Source organism: Crassostrea angulata, chromosome 1, assembly GCF_025612915.1.
Source record: "Crassostrea angulata isolate pt1a10 chromosome 1, ASM2561291v2, whole genome shotgun sequence".
NCBI classification, from domain to species: domain Eukaryota; kingdom Metazoa; phylum Mollusca; class Bivalvia; order Ostreida; family Ostreidae; genus Magallana; species Magallana angulata.
This window is the reverse complement of record NC_069111.1, coordinates 44,434,302-44,452,549: the sequence shown is the minus strand read 5'-3', so window position 1 is coordinate 44,452,549 and position 18,248 is coordinate 44,434,302. Positions and strand designations below refer to the sequence as shown.

Below are 18,248 nucleotides of genomic sequence, written 5' to 3'. Positions count from 1 at the left end.
CAATGCAATTGATCATGTATCGCGGGGGTGTTAAGGAAGCAGATGGGCAATATAGCGTCTTATTTTGACTGTTATATTCAAAATCGTGAAATTAAATAATCATTTGGAATATGATCAAAAACTTAGTATTATCCTTTAAAATAGATGTCAGTGCAATAAAATCGGGTAGTACATAACTGCCACATTGGTGCATTATCACGTGACAACTATAAATAGCTAACGTATATTCCTTAACATAAAATGAGATAGAACAACACTACCCCGCGGTTTCAAAAATCAAATAAACATACCAAGTGAAAGTAAAATATCTCAGTTTAATCAAAACCGCTGCTAGAATCCTATGTTTTTCCTTATTAAAAAGTTATTTATCCGGTTCTCGTAAAACCTTCCCAACTTTTATATAGTTTGCACGGAAAACGGCAAATTGCATCAAAACAACACACACCATGTGATTCTAGCAGCACTTTTCAATTTAAGCATTGATCAAACTAACGATACGTATAAAATTTCAAGTTCAATATATACGGGGTAGTGTTGTTCTAGTCGGATTTTTATATCGCAAACAACGACAGAGGAAAGCCTGGCCGAGAAATAAAAGCAAATTTACATATCTTTTAGCGAATGATTGATAAACTTAACATCTCCCCCAGTAGTCTTATATTCAATTCTCAATAAATCACACCACAATACTTTATTAGAGTTCTTAGATTAGTTATAATTTGAATATGTTTACAATGCTTTCCGATCAAATTCACACGACATTCAACTTTTAGTCATGACGTCATCAATGTGTAATTCTACGTAATACAAACTAATTTCTGAAAAAAAATTGTCTTCAGTATTTTTTATTTGTTTTTGATCTACGTTTCGTTGCTTAGATATTTGAATATGTACATAATAATTAAGATTTGTGATTTTACGGAATTACATGTAACTCAGATCCCATATGCTTCCTTAACACCCCCGCGTATGCCTGTTTTTCTAATGACTAGATATAGTATGTGTCTTTTTTGTTGTATTAAGGTTACCTGATCATTTTGATCTTTTCTATTATACTAACAATATCAAATTGAAACACGAGAGTCTCTCTATTGTATACAATAAGACAAAAGTTAAGCAACGGTAAATAGTTGTAAATAGTAAAAGGATTCCAGTTGAATTTGAATGATTAAAACAAATAAAAACATTGCACAGGAGATACATAAAATATCAACCTAAGAGATGTTGGTTAATGTTGATTGATTTTGCTTTAGTATTGCTTATTATTAATTAAAATTGAAAAAAATAAATCGTCAACCACCTCAAAAATCCATACAAATTCCAAGCAGCTGGGCGACACAGACCTCTAAAAAGATAGAAGTGGGATCAGGTGCCTTGGAGGAGTAAGCATCACCTGCCGACCGGTCGTAACCGCCGTGTGCCCATGTTCAAGATCATTGAAAACGGACGAAATCATAGTCAGTCCAGTGTCTAAATAATGGTCCATCATATATTAAAAACGTCAGTCAGCATGTTTCCTAATGAATCATTGTACTTGCTGACAAGATTATTGTATTGACCATAGTTCTTGCGCAACGCAGCACTGTTAAGGTCTATTTTGTGATCGTGCCTACCAGAAGATATGGGAAATGGTAACTATGACATCACATAAAAAAAACATCAAAAATGCCCCAAAATAAAATAACTCCCGATTAAATGGGAACAAACACATAAAACTATATAAAAATTACTTCTGCATGCAACTTTGTAGTAGTTAAGTCCAACAACGTTAAAAATAAACAACTGACTTATCGCGATGCACCTGTCGATGTGACGTCATATTGAACAACTTGATGTATAGCGATTTGTGTAGAGAGAGGCGGATCAATCTAACTTCAAATAACTTTAAATAAATAGTTTGTAATGATAGACGTCTCATTTTATGAACGTTTAAATATGTTGATATTTTCATAGTAAGCCTTAACAGTGCTGCGAAAGATGATTTTAATCGAGGTTCTTGATATTCTTGTCCTAACAACTTGTTTGTCATAGTAGCTTGCCTCGTCAGATTAAAAAAACTATTCGTATGTATAGCATGCTCATGCATAAAGAAAAAAGAAATAAACAAAAAATAATCTACTGAATGTTTGGTCACCTATGCAAGTAAAACGAGTAAAACTGATTCTGTCTTGATAAAATGTCACCAATAAGACAGCTTTTAATCGAAAACAGCTTGATTATAAACAAAAATCACTATATTTTTGTATTAAAAAAAAAAAAACAATTGAACAGAAATATCAAACAAACACCTCGTGATTGTACAAGAATCTTGTTAACGAAGAGGTGCTGCATCACACAGTTATGTCATATTCATATATCTAAACACTTTAACTTTATAATTTAAAAATTTTCCTATCTTTGTAAAGGGCTCTTCATCTCAGGGACAATGACGTAGTCTTAAAATGTCCAGTACCATCCACCTCTCCTAAACAACATTTGATTTGAGTACATTTAAAATAATGTGAATAAATAGATATATACGCATAGCAAACTTCATCTGTTTATCTCGATCTCTCACCGCCAGGGAATCACAATGTAAAGCCCAAAGTCAAAACATGACATTATATAAAGAGGAACATAATTATTATTTGATATCTTTAAGAAATAAAGGTCACCCCAGGTTTTAGTGAATTCCACAGCAACAATATATTCATTAATTACACTTTTGTAGAGATTGCATTAAATTTAGTTATAGTTGTTGGACAATTCAAAATTAAAATGTTGTCTTTGTGAAAAAGCAAGGTTTTTGGTGAATAGATCGACATAAAGTACAGGTTTGCTTTAGCTTATCAATACGTTTCACAAAAGAGAAAGCAAATAATGTTTTTACTTATCTGATCATTCTATAAACATTTTCTAGTTCCATAACTTAAACATTTCTTAAAACTTTGCTTTACTTTCAAATTCATAGAAATTGTTGTACATTCCAAGAAATAGCCAACCTGTCTTTTGACTAGAAAATCTCGCATGAATCATTGTTATGTTGGTCGTTTGCCATTGAACAAACCACGTGATATCTGATCAGGTATATTTATAGATGAGTATCAATTAACGGTCTAAAAACGATACAAATGGAATGAGAAAACAAGGAAAACAAGTAAATATTCAAATCACAATCAAGTAAAACCAAAAGCGGATTATCTATTAAAATGATTAGTTTGAACATAAACATTACGAAATGTGCAACAATAATGTTGGTGTTACAACAGATTGTACAAGGACAAAACGAAAAGAATTTAGCTCAAGATAATGTATGTCAAAAGGAAAAGTAAGTTCCATTTATTTATTTTAATTATTATTAATTTTGCTAATTTGAAATGCGTCCTCCTTTATTCATCTCAAGATTTACGTTTCCATTTAAAGAATAAATAATTTAAACTTATTGTTTCGGTTATTTTTACGATATTGATAATGTTTTGTAGGTACTATCTCTGAGTATATGGTGAATAAATATGTTTTAAATGGAAATCTTTCAGTGGAAATACTCACTGCTGCAGTGGATATTATTGGCACGATGGAAAATGTATAGGTTCGATTTATTTATTAAGCTTGTAATTGATGCATACATGTACATGCCTACTTCTATTGATTTACATTTACATGTAGGTATATATAAACTAAATTTGTATCTATAAAATATTTTTTACGACAGAATGTTTCGGGGCATTTGGGTTAAACTGTTCAGAACCATGCCATAATATATCATACGGATACCGATGCAGAAAAACGTGTAAGTGCCAGAATCACGAAGTCTGCAATAAATACACTGGCTGCCAAACAATTGGTAGGTTCCATTAGTTAAATTAGTTTAAAAAATTCAAAAAAAATCTTAACAAATGGCTAAAAGTTTTTAAAAATGATTAACAATGCAAATTCTATTTTTTTCCATGACTTAACTTTTATCATGCAGTCCATTTCATATAAAGCTTCGGTTGATTTTATGGAATGCCGAGAACTAAAATAACATTTATTTCATTAGATTATATCAACAACGAATTTAAAGACAAATGTAAAGACACTTTGCTTCTGTGTGTGATTGGATCTGGATCTGTCTTGCTTTCAATGGCCTTGTTATTCATCGGTGTGATGTTTTACAGATGGTAAGAGAAAATATAATGAAGCCCTAGGTTTTTAAGGTACTCAAATCAATTGTATGCTGTATAATAACTGCGAAGCTTTTGTACTGTATCTATATTTTTTCAGGCGTAAGATGTTGTACAAACCTAAATCCGCTGAAAAAACAGAAGGTAATTGTTATTTTGTTTCATAAATATGAGATTAACACATCACGAGTACATTTTCTTTTTTTCCCCCAAAACAATCAATAATTTTGTAATTGTTTTGAGTGCTAAATAATTTAAATAACTGGTGTAAAAATAAAATTATGGAAAACTCTTTATTAAAGGGTTTCAAGTGGATTTATTCACAGTTCCGAGTATACAGGATATAGTTCAGGAAAATTACGATGACATTCGCGAATCAAGAATGCTTCTCGATAGCAACAGAAAGGGCAACAAGGAAACCACACCAAACAGAATAAACTCAACAGAGTATAACCGATTGTTCTGCAAAGAGCGTACATCAAGCAAAACAATGGATGAGATGGGTGAAGAATATTACAGCGCAATCGATGCACGTTTTAAGAGTAAACAACCGCTTGTAACATTGTCTGAATTTCCAGAGGACGACTGCTATGTAAGCCTCTCCCAAAATGCAAAGAGGAATAAACGGATGTCAAAATCGTGCTCAGACATAACTGTTGATACATCGGGGGTATATAATAATGTAGGAATTCATCAATACTACAATTCCAAAGTGGATAAAAACAATGGAAATATTTTAATAGCGCATTTATAGTTGTGAAGCCACATACACACTTGTGCGCGCTCTTATATCATAATGTGTATTAATAAGATATAATTTTATTGACAATTGCATATATTTGTACATTGTTAAAACGCATTCGGTAAGCTTAATATTCAACTAAAAACATCAGTGCTTTTAATCTCATAGCATTTATTTATTTTTGAATTAAATGCAAACATGGAAAACTGGATGAAAAAACTTAATTATTCCAAATGACATAGATCGAAAAATGTTATTTTTAATCTCAATTTTGATTTCCGCTTATAAGTTTTAAATATAGTTTACAGATAGCGCAATCTTCCTGGTCATTGTTGTTGATCTGAGATTTAACACGTGGTCGTGAATCTCACTAACATCTTAAAACCACTCTAGCTCAATCAAAAAGTATCCAAAGCACTAGAAAACCCTTGCAAAATTTCAAGTCTTGACAAAATATCTTCCCGATTTCTAGGATGTTTCAGTCATGAGAGTTTATTGATTTTAAGTTCCTTTTCCTGGTTTCTAGAAATTGCATATAATGCCATTGGTCTTCATAATTTATAGGGCTTTATTTAAATTGCTAGATAAAGTACGTTTCTTTTTGTTGTATTAAGATTAACCTTATCATGTTGATCTTTTTTATTATACTAAGAAAATTAATTGTGAAAATTAACTCTATTGTTTTTAAAGTTAGGTATTGTATATAAATTTACAAATAATAAGTTAAGCCACTGTAAGTAGTCTTGTTGAATTAAGATGATTGAAACAAAAACACGGTACGAATTATACAAAAAATACCAACCTTAAAGACTTTGATTCATGTCGATTGCTTTTGCTTTAGATTAACCTATTATTAATGAAAAATGGCAATAAAAAACCGTCAACCATCTCAAAAATCCACATAGCGAAATGCAAATTCAAAGCAGAGCAACTCTAAAAAGGTAGAGGTAAGACCAAGTGCCTGGGAAGAGTAAGCATCCCCTGCCGCATCTGCTGTGTGCTCATTGTCAAAATCATGGAAACGGATGAAACCGTATTCAGTCAGCTGTATAAATAATGGTGTACCAAGCATGTTAGCTTGTGTCTTAATGAATCACAGTACTTGCTGACAAGTTCATTATATTGACCATAGAACGTGCGTAAAGATGATTGAAATCGGGATTTTTGAATTTCTTGTTGCAACAACTTGTTTGCCTCGTTTAGGAAACTGAACGTATGTAGATTGTGTTCTTACATAACAAATAAATGCATAAATAAAAGTAATCTACTCTATGTTTGTTTACCTATGCAAGTAAAACAAGTAAAAATTACACTGCCTAGGTAAAACGTCACCAATAAGTCAAATTGTCATCCATTTCAATTTGATTATTTAAAATAAAAATTATTACATTTTAGTGTTTTTGAAAAAAATCTAAGATATGAAAAAATGTGTACAAAACCTTATCTACATATTATTGTGGCACTGTACAGCAAGACGTTACAATATGTGTAAACATTGGCTTGCAATATCTAGTGTCCGAGTTTATATTAATTTTTTTTTCTGTTAAGTTATAAGAGATCTATTAAATTAAGTGTTGTTCCACAATTGAAGGATAAAGATTTATTCATATATGCAGTTAATTTATTAAATTTAATCCTTTGAGTTCAATGCATTTTAGGTTGTAATTGTGTCTTACAGATAGGACTTGATGGTTATGGATATAGGAAACATAAATCTTAAATACTTATAATAAGTTATGTCACACGAAATACTATTGATCTATGCTGAAATGAAAAAGAGGAATCCGAAAACAGTTTCCTGATAAACACTTGCTGTGGTAAATCTTATAAGATAGAGAAAAGACATTTGTTTTGGTTCTCAACTGTCAGAATGGTTCAATGTTGGAAAAGATAACTGTTAATATAAACTTGTCACCAATTTGTGCAACTACAAATGCACTGTAAATGTTTTGATTATGTCGGTTTTCTTATAAGATGTACAATGCATTTTTGCTTTTGTACAAAAAACAATTTTGAAAAAAAAAACCGTACACCTTAATCAATTGATGAGATGGTTAAACATGTTAGCGTACTTACGTTTTGGAGGCCGACGTCGAATTCCTAAAATGTTCTCATTAAAGTCTGGTTTGTAAACATGCTGCTTAACATCAGTATCCCGTAAAAAAACATCTCAGATTAGCAGTAAATATTCTACTTACTAAAAACAATACCTTATATTAACAGCGTAAGATAAGCACTTAGGCGAAGCAGCTTTAAAACATTATATTTACATCTACCAAGTATAATTTCCTCTATTTCTAACGGAAACTTATATTTAATTCATAGCTCTATAGAAACAACCATACTGAAATCTACACGCCCCGTTTATCGATTGGTCGAAATCTACAGCTGCTGAAACTGACGAGAAAGTGACAGGACTGAAATTACCACGCCCTGTTTATCGATTAGTCAACACCTACAGCGACCTAAGAAATATCACGGACTACACGAAATAATCATGATGATGCCAGACTCAAAGTCTCAATGGAGACGATTTGGCTGTTTCTTTTAGCTAACGTACTTATGTACATTAATAGTAATTTAGTGAATTTTACTTACTTTTCGTAATCAATTTATTAAATAATTAAAAGAAAGATGTTAATATAAATTATAAAATACTTTCTTTGGTGATTCATGCGAGTTATGAAGGTAGCGATCATTGCAGAAATTTTTTGAAGTGATCGCTCTGCCATTCATCTTTTGTGTATTAACCTGTAGCAAATTTGTATAAAAAAGGCGTCTGTGAAAGTGTTTTGTGCCTTTATTTTTTTCTGAAAATAAAACTCCTTTTGTCCTTTGTTGTCAAAGTAATATCAATGTTGCAAACATGACCTTTACTGCAGTGTATGTTTTCCCCGGAAAATAGATTGTATTGTTGCAATTAAGGAGGCCGACTTTAGTTTGCATTGCGCATGTTTTTGCGCATTCTAATATAATACAGTTGTTTTATACTTCTTATGAATTTTTTTCGATATCATTTATAAAATTGAACACAATAAACAAAATACAGATAAAAATATTTAGATTTTTAAAGGAAATTTTTATTTTTAACACGATTTTTACGTTGTGCGGTAGGGGGGCATTGCCATTGCGCTTTTATGACGTTATGATAAAATGAAGCTTTGTAGGAGTACGTTATAAGAAATAAAATAAAAGAAAAAGTAAAAATTGTACGCTGTTGAAATTTTACATACAGAATGATGCTATCCTCGAGGATATTTTCCTTATTTTTGGAATGAATCCATTATACCAATCATCATTCGTGATGATCCAAATATATAGCAAAATTTGGTGCATTTTAATATTTTGAGATGGCCCCCACTAAAAACCAGACGGTAGAATTTTGTGTTTTTAACATATAAGGTAGGAAATGATATTACTTATCATATATAACAATTTGAGAAAAAAAGCTATTGTAGTATTTTTTAAAACTGCTTTGATGTGCGGAAAATGACAGTTTCCTATATATTCTTATAGTAAATGTACCTCTATTTTGAGATGGTCCCTAAAAAGAACCAGACGGTCGATTTTCATGAACCTTCGCATATAAACTAGAGTTGGTTTAAATTACATATGGTTAAAAAATAAAGAGTTTTGCTATTGTAGTTTTTCTGCAAAAAAACCCAAATCGGCCTCCTTAATTACAAAAATTGTGTACATGTACCCTTAACATTGATTACAAAATATATGTGACATAAATATTATACATCTTAAAATGTGGAGTTTTTCTCTTTGAACCATCGAATACAACACGTGTTGCATCAAGTACTTAAATCAAGCGGACATGAGGCATTGTTAGTACAAAAACCAGACGCTTCAATACTAATTGCAACTCAATGCAATGCAAAACACACGACATTCTAATAGAAAGTTTTTTGCTGCAATTATATGAAGTAAAACGTCTGTCACAGAACTGAAATGTTTGATGTCTGCACTTTAGTATTGACAAGTTTTTTATAGTTCAATTAGGATGCGAAGTACTTCTCTTATGAAGTTATTAAGTTCAAAACATATTTTTTAGAATCATTGTTAGAATCTGTCGAAAAAGTATTGATATTTCAATAACTCTATTTCAATCAACAATGTTAAAGTAACCTAATGTTGTTCTGTGTCGTGACAGGGATTGTTATTATCTCTTAATGCTACAAAATCTTGTTTTTTGTTACAAAAGAAATCCAATTCTAAACAATTTAATGATTAAGCTTTTTGCATAATTCTATGCATATTTTGTCTATGTATCTTTTGCCATAGATAAATATATTGAATATAAGAATAACAATTGAGGAACCATTCTTTGAAAAATTATGAGGTGATCCAATACGGTCGGCTAATCGAATCCAATATAGCCCGAATGGCTTTATGATAGATTTAGATCTGATCAGATCACCTCAAAATATACAAAGACATTTTTTGAGTAGACTCAGTTATGACACAGAAGGCATTATCTCATTATTAGCATCATGTGTACTTTTAAAAAGGACCTAAAATGCGTTTTATCAAACCTTTATCTCCTTGTTATAAAGTTCGTCATGTCAAAGATGACGTCATTTTAAGAACGACACATGGTTACAAAATTGCAGCATCTGGTAAAAAACTGATACCCAAACATTTGCTCTTTTTCCATATTTTGATAGTTTTCGTAGCTTTTTAATGTAATAATGATAAAAACATGTTGTATAATTTTGTTTCGATACCACTAACTGGTTTTTTGGTTGAAACGTCAAAATGTATAAGCTGATTTTTATAAACATGTATGTTTTATTGTCAAGTCCTCGTTATCTCTGATCCCGATCTGAAAAAGATCATTTAAAATAAACACAAGGCCTTTGTGTAGAAAAATATTTGCCCTGATTGCAAACATGTTAAAATGTGCGTTTGCAATGTTCTTGATTGTGTAGCCAATGAAAGGGCAAATAAAGGTAACTACTTCTACGACCAACATCTCACAGTGAAGTTGAAAAGTAAGCTATGATTGATTTGTTACAGTCAGTGTTTAGATTACACTGATTTCGATAGGAAATAATCTTTTAGAATGATATGCTTTTTTCCAAAGAATTTGATTTAAATTATCTGAAAGATTGCAACAATATCATTAATTATCTGGGGGAAACAAACAATGCCACATTAATTTGCTACAAAACATCAATTTATCAAAATAATGCAATTCTCATGACGTCATTTCTAAATTATGACGTCACTGTGGTGATAAACTTTTACATCCTTATTTTCAATATGATTTTAACTATCTTTCACCTTATTTTTAAAGCTCTTTATAAAACTTTGATTTTGGGGCAAAAAATGCAATTTACCGTTGTCCTTTGTAATACAGTAAGACGAAGCAGGTCTGAAAAACATCATAATAGATCCGCTATTCATTTTGTGTACATCGTATGTTCAAATGCTTATCAACAAAAGATCTGTGAAAGTGTTTTGTACCTTTACTTTAAAAATATCACCAAACCTTGTCTTTAGTTGTGAAAGTGATTTCAATGTAGCAAACGTGGCATTGTATGTTTCCCCCGGAAAATTAATGATATTGTTGCAATTAATACAAATTTAATTGTACATGTACCCTTATAGCCTTGATTACGAAATTTAGACTACCTCGTACATGAGAATATTGTGAAGGTTTTCTCTTGTAACCTTGTAGTTCAACACGTGTTGCATAGAGTACCAAAATCAAGCGTACTTTGGACATCGTTAGCGAAAAAAACCCATATGCTTCAAAATCATATTGTTACTCAATGCAATACACTTTTCGGTTCTAGCAAAATTGTTTTGCTGTAATCAAACAAAATGAACGTCTGTCACAAAACTGAAATATTTAATACACACACTTTAATATTGAAAAATGTTGATAGTCCAATAAGGATACGTGGTACTTCTACTATGAAAATTAATGAGTTCAAAACATATTTATAAGAATCATTGTTAGAGTCTATCGAGAGAGTATTGAAATGTGGGATAATTTCCTCATATTTTTGTGAAAAACATAACCAAAATTACTTTAAAAGAGAATCAAGTTATGAACCTGAATAAATGCGGCTAGACTAATTGCAAAACATTGTTATCATTTTATTTTTCACTATATAGATAAACTATGGCTTATATTTGTCGGTTTTCATTTGTTGCATACAATCTTTCAAATTGATGCCTGCATTTATCTTTATCTACGTAATAACAAAAACTTTCGTTTCTTTCAATCCGTTGATTTTTTGAAATTTTTCACCTTATGTTGTTCTGTGTCATGACAGGGTTTGCTGTTATCTCTAATATGTTTTACGGTGCTACCGTTCTGGCGAGCGCAGCAATAATGACACATACCTTGCATCATTGTCAACCTAGTGTTGTTTAGGTATCAACGAACGTCAAAGAATTTTTTAGAGAGTATTGCTCTACAATAAGTATGCCAAAAGTACTAATTTTAATGGTTATGATACATACAGAGCAATCCCCTACCCAGAGAGAGAGAGAGAGAGAGAGAGAGAGAGAGAGAGAGAGAGAGAGAGAGAGAGAGAGAGCGGTCCCTGTTTGTAGGTGTGTAATTTCCCACTTTTAAATTTAATGGTTTGACTATACTGTGGAATCATTAAATTTCGTGGGGGCCAATTTTCGTGGATTGCTTAAATTTTACAAGTTCGTGGTGACGTAATTTCGTGTATTCTGTTAAACCTACAAAGGAACTATGACTTTATTACCATAATTTATTAATTCGTGGAGGATGTTAATTCGTGGATGAGAGGTACCCACGAATTCCACGAAAATTGAGCCACCACGAAATCTAATGATTCCACAGTATGCAATATCGACATAAATTTTTTAACTGTTTATTTTTTCATTTTTATTAAGTTCAAAATGTCCTATTGTTTATTTCCTCCCTACTCATATACTTACCTGCCTGCTGTACATGCATGCACAATTAGCTTAGAAATGGATCGATATGACACTAAAATATGGCTCTTGCTAGTATATATATTTATATAATCTCTATAAAAAAACAAAAAACAAATCATATGTCAATGAGGCAGGTATTGCAGTCTATACTGAAATAGCTAGTACACTTATTACATATGTTTAATCCACCTCTAAATTTATAGCAGGAAATATAGCGCGAGGGCACTGTGACGTCATCCAGGACTCTGTTCGTCTTTGTTTACGTATCTCGACTCAATACGAAGGTATTGAAGCATGTAACAAATCTTTTGAGTCTCTCCAAAGCATATGCAGTACTCAAAACGTGTCGTAAAACTTGAAGACACCGTAAATTACGAGTTAAAAGTCGGCCATTTTTGGCATAGCACCACGGGTGAAAACATTAGAGAGCATTATGGGACCTAGACAAAAAAATTTGTTTGATGAACTGTAGGTTTAGCTCGTTCTTTTTCTCGCGCACACTGTTTCTTAGAGCTCGCTTCACTCGCTATTAATGTTTTGACTAAATCCAGTGCACGCGTGTGCATTGCTTATCTATCCAAATTTTAATAACCTTACAGAAGTGAACCAGTTTATACCTTAATTAATAATGATTAATATTAGCACAAAGAAATCTATATTATTAATATGTTTTACGGTGCTACCGTTCTGGCGAGCGCAGCAAGAATTGCACATGCATCATTGTCAACTTATAGTTTTATTTAAGTATCAACGAACGTCAAAGAATTTTTGAGAGAGTATTGCTCTACAATAAGTATGCCAAAGGTACTAATTTTAATGGTTATGATACATACGGTGCAACACCCTACCAAGAGAGAGAGAGAGAGATAGAGAGAGAGAGACCGGTACCTGTTTGTAAATGTGTAATTTTCCACTTTTAAATGTAATGGTCTGACTACATGTATATACAATATCTACATAATTTTTTTTAACTTTATTTTTTCATTTTATTCCTTTTTATTTTGTTCAAAATTTCCTATTGTTTATTTCCTCCCTACTCATATACTTAACTGCCTACTATACATGCATGCACAATTAGGTTAAAAATGGATCGATATGACAGTAAAGTATAACTCTTGCTAGTATATATACATAAAATCTCTATATTAAAAAAAATAATAAAAACAAATCATATGTCAATGAGGCAGGTATCGCAGTCTATACTGAAATAGCCAGTACACTCATTACAGATGTTTGATCCACCTCTAAATTTATCGCGGGAAATATAGCGCGAGTGCACTGTGACGTCATCCATGACTTTGTTCGTCTTTGTTTATGTTTCTCGACTCAATACGGAGGTATGGCAGCATGTAATAAATTCTTTGAGTCTCGCCAAAGCATATGCGTTACTCAAAACGTGTCTTCAAACTTTAAGTCACCGTAAATTACGAGTTAAAAGTCGGCCATTTTTGGCATAGCACCACGGGTGAAAACATTAGAGAGCATTATGGGACGTAGACAACAAATTTTGTTTGATGAACTGTAGGTTTAGCTCGTTCTTTTTCCCGCGCACACTGGTTCTTAGAGCTCGCTTCGCGGCGCCGGCGAGCTGCGCTCGCTATAAACAAATATAATAATATTCCCAGGTTAAAAATATTCATTATCTGGAATTAAAAGAGAAATTTTATGATCCAAAATCCTGTTTTCGCTAGAAAAAAACCTAAAACAATTCAATAATAGTTTTTTGTGTGTGTATAATTCTGTGCATATTATGTCCATTTATCTTAGGTCATATAAAGATATTGGATAATTAAGGAAATCAATGTAGCATGAACATTAAATTGGACTGTTGCACCCGCTATTGAAATACAATCACTATTTACTTGAGAATGCATTTCATTATAAGAATCCAGAATGAATTTCATTATAAATATCTCTTTGTAACAACTATTGAAACACAGCCCCTTTTAGAATAGATTATTTCAATATTAGTTGCGGATGTACTTTATCATGCAAATAACATTTGCAACTACGATTAAAATACGACCACTAATAAATATTATTTGAATAGTAGTTGGGAATGAATATCATATCATATATTACTTTGTAACTACTTTATAAACATGTGGAAAGAAGGGAGATTTATTTAACTTTTTATTAGTTTCCAAACAATTTATCATGCAAGAAATACTTTACTTCACGAACTATTCCAGATACTTGATTTAGGTATGATAGACTCAAATTTTATATCATAGGTTAATGAAACTTTAATTATGTAACTAATGTTAAAATGTTCACTGCTGTGCAGATTTTTACTGGTATAATTAGTTCTCGCCGATTAACTTACTTAATATATTATGTGTTTTCGTATTTTTTCTATACGTTTCTTGTTTTTAGATATATCTTGTTTTGTGACAATCGTAAAGTATGTGTACTAGTATCAGGCTAAGAATCTTGTGATATGCAAGAACTTGTGTTTATGGTGACGCCTTATTATACTGATCCCAACTATATCTTTTTTAGGTCCGTGTTTGCTCTGCTTTTTAATTTGTACTTCGTCTTATGGACATTTGAGACGGTTGACAGTTTGTCATTTGTCATTTTTATATAATAAAATAAATAAATAAATGTTCAACCCATATAAACACAGCTATGTTTGAAATAATCATTGTCCTCCGCTTTCACAGAAGGTGGGAAATATTAAATTGGGTCTTCCCGGCCGTCTGTCTGACTGCCTGTCCGTCTATCATTCTTTTTGTGTGTAAAACTTTTGTTTACCATCATTACAAGCAATTATTTCAATAGTGGTTAGCGATGCATTTAATTATAAGCATCACTTTGCAACCACTATTGAAATAAATTGTTTTTATGGTATTTGAAAATGAACTTCATTATAAATGTGGGCAGATTTAAAATTTACAATATCTAATTGTTAATCAAGTTACGCTTGTTCTTGTGCGCAGGTGGAGTGAGTTGGTGAACACTTTCTTTACTTTTCTATTGGCCGTTGTTCCCATTGGCTAGTATTATCGAATCAGATTATTTCTATTATTACAAAACCCGGTAACTTTTGATTTTGTTTCACTGTGGGTTCGGCGATTTTGTACACCAACATCTCGCACAAGGTATTTATTGTTTCAATTTATATAACATAACTTTTCTTAGTGTCTACATAACGTAAACTAAGATTATAATAAAGTTTAAAGGTTTATTTAAACCGTAACGAATTACTGTGTATAAATTGTATATACATTTACAGGTGTTTATACATGTATTTATTAACAGAATCACCTTTTTGTACATATAAAACATCCTAAACAAAGAACCTTGTCTTTATTATTTACTCGGTCACAAATGGCGTCGCCGGTATCTACAGTCAATGGTGATTCTTGTGTGAGGAAGAATGTCTAAAAAATCCAGTGAGCAGTCATCGCTGAAAACAACTCACCTGTGAAAAGTCCTGAACGTACCGTTACCTCTTTTGATAGAAATACCTTTAAACGCCGAACCATGACGACAAAGAAATCACGACAACAAATAAAAAATCTACAAAAAGAACTCGATAGACGCATAGGTGAGGACCGACTAAATAATAAAGACAAGGTTCTTTGGATTTGGATAAAGTTTGCCGTTCAAGTGACTTTGTAAGATCGTCGATGTTTTGTTCCTGCCGTTGTATGACTTCTAAGTATTTGTCAATTCCTTGAGTAGTTTTCTCTGACTTCTGTGAAGATTCTGCGGCCTGTTTTTCTGTCGTATGTCTGTCTGTTGAGCACTTTGAGCGGTTCTTTTCTTCATACTCAGAAAACAATATTGCTTCGTCACGGAAGTCCAGAAAATGTATATCCGGCTGTTGACGAATAAGTCGTTTTAATTCTCTACGTAATGAGATATCATTCACATTTTGCGCGAATTGTTCACACAAGGTCAAATTAGGGTTCGGAACGTACTTGAGACCTGTGCTCAAATTTATCTGTGCATTTAAGAATAGCATGCATTTTAAAAAAATTTGAAGATTTCGTCCAATGTATACACCAATAACAGTAATTAAAGTCTAAAAATGGGTAATTTTTTTTAAAAAATTCAGTAGAAAAACAATTCAATATAGACATTATAATAATAAACGGACAGACAGTCATACAGACGGATATACCCAAATTGATTTCCCCGACTATCGGTGAAAGTGGGAAAAACACCATTTATTTCAAAAGGAGTTCAGTTTCAACAGCCGTTACAAAGATAGATAGATAGATAGATAGATAGATAGATAGATATATAGATATATATATATATATATATATATATATATATATATATATATATATATATAGTGAAAAACATCTACAAAGCTACAATGTAGCACAATATTCAAAACTTAATAATATATTAAACACCAGATTTGAACGAGGCAATTACATCTGTATATAAAAGACCATAATTTCGAGAAAGAAAAATCCCGTCAGACGCAGCGGACGGTCGGTGTCGGAGTGCAACGAATTAATTAATTATCATATTGTCAAAGAAATGGCAATATAGGCATCGTGAAAAACGCCATCATTGGAAACTTGGTCGCACAAATTTTACACAAATGGATAAATTAAATTTGAATGTTTGGCATTAGAATGGACTAAGTAAAAATATATCCTCTATATTATATATATATATATATATATATATATATATATATATATATATATATATATATATATATATATATATATATATATATATATATATATATATATATATATATATATATATATATGTGGCTACTGTATGGCTGTTCGATGCTTGTTTAATATTATCCGAATCATAGTTAAATAGCTCATTAATGCAATAATTCACTTTATTTTTTATGTTTAAACAAATTCGATCACGTATCTTCTTTCTATGATTAGGCATGAGAAAACCAGAAAATTATTAACAAAAATTCTGTATACTCGAGCCATCATTGACACATGATAAAATTAAAAACTCCATGGTACATGATGAAAACACCATAGATATCGATAACATAAATAACTGTGTTGGATTAATAATTTTGAACATATCATATTAGCCCAAAATGATTTATATTATTCAATTAAAACATTTCAGCAAGTTTTCTTGTGTGATTTTGTCACTAATCTGGGCTGCGTTTTACAAAAGAACTTACGACTTACGACCAAATTAATGAATGCTAATTAATCACCATAAAAATCAATGATTTATTTTAATGGCTCAAAAACATAATTATGGGAATTGAAATATTTTTAAATAAATTGTTTTATGTCAATTTTGTTCATTAAAGATCATTTTACAAGGTTGTAAATATTTACGACTTTGTCGTAAGTTCTTTTGTAAAACCCAGCCCAGGATTAATTTTTAACAACAATATACTGAACATAAATGTTAACGTTACCAATGTGCATAAATATTCTCTCTCTCTCTCCCTCTCTCTCTCTCTCAACAATCACAAAAATCAAATGTCAAGTTCTATCTATCTAGATACATGTATCTTTATCCATCTATCTGTTTATCATTTGTTTTGATGGGTTACAGGAACATTGGTTACATAATGTTCAAAAGATATTAGTTGAAAGATTGATCCTGTTCAGTGTCAAAATCACCCGCTGAAATATTTTATAAGAAGGATATATTTTTAATTACTAGTATAGCCAATGGGATACGTTCAAAATTATTGATTCAACTGAACTGGGGTTTTTTTGTCACCGATATTTAGTGTGATTACATGCACCATGCATCGGACACCCATGAAATTTTCTTTTTTGATCATGCGTCAATTATGGTCTCAGTATAAATAAAAGTTGTTTTAAAAATTACTCGTTTTCCTCTCGCTAAATTTGATTAATCATTGAAAGTGGATTTGTATAAAACATAGAAAATAAACAAATTAATGCAGTAACGAGCTATTTAATCACTAATTGGACAATATTATGCAAGCATCGAACAACTATTCAAAAGATATTTAAAAATAACGAAACTTTCTTACTTCGTGCAAAAAATTCAGAGGATTGAATAAATATATTTATTAATTTGAAATCTAGATTTGTGTCAACGGATTTGTGTGTTCGAAGAGCAAATATGACTATAGGAATTAATTGATAATATTTTCTACACTAATCTTTTATTACAATTTGTTTCAATTGTTTTTAATTATATGAGTTAGAGGGTGCATTTTCACTTATTCACTTTCAAATGGCCAACATTCAAATTATGCTTTTGAGTGTACAGTGCTGCTATCCTGAAAGTTGACAAGGATAGGATAGGATAGGATGCAGGATGCACGATACAGGATAGAAATATAAAAATTAAGTTCTATCCTATCCTATCCTATCCTGCATCCTGTAGCCAATCAGATTCGAGTATAAATTTCAGAGTTATTTTGCGAAACGTAAATTGGCTAAACAATGTATTTTCAACGTCAATTTAAAACGTTTAACAAGTTAAAC

At 31.3% G+C, this 18,248-nt stretch overlaps 1 protein-coding gene across 1 annotated transcript; it reads left to right on the top strand.

The window, feature by feature from the left end:
* The first annotated feature begins 2,953 nt into the window (after positions 1-2,953).
* Positions 2,954-6,188, top strand: LOC128159840 (uncharacterized). Its single transcript, XM_052823047.1, has 6 exons — positions 2,954-3,307; positions 3,516-3,568; positions 3,692-3,823; positions 4,019-4,139; positions 4,243-4,286; positions 4,445-6,188. The coding sequence occupies exons 1-6, from the start codon at positions 3,189-3,191 to the stop codon at positions 4,894-4,896; spliced, it is 921 nt and encodes a 306-aa protein (XP_052679007.1). The 5' UTR covers positions 2,954-3,188; the 3' UTR covers positions 4,897-6,188.
* Positions 6,189-18,248: the final 12,060 nt, after the last annotated feature.

Excerpts from the sequence above, each read along its gene's own strand:
- LOC128159840 (XM_052823047.1), top strand. The coding sequence starts at position 3,189 with ATGATTAGTTTGAACATAAACATTACGAAATGTGCAACAATAATGTTG. Across the intron at positions 3,308-3,515 it reads AATGTATGTCAAAAGGAAAA|TGGAAATACTCACTGCTGCA; the intron begins GTAAGTTCCATT and ends GAAATCTTTCAG. Across the intron at positions 4,287-4,444 it reads ATCCGCTGAAAAAACAGAAG|GGTTTCAAGTGGATTTATTC; the intron begins GTAATTGTTATT and ends TCTTTATTAAAG.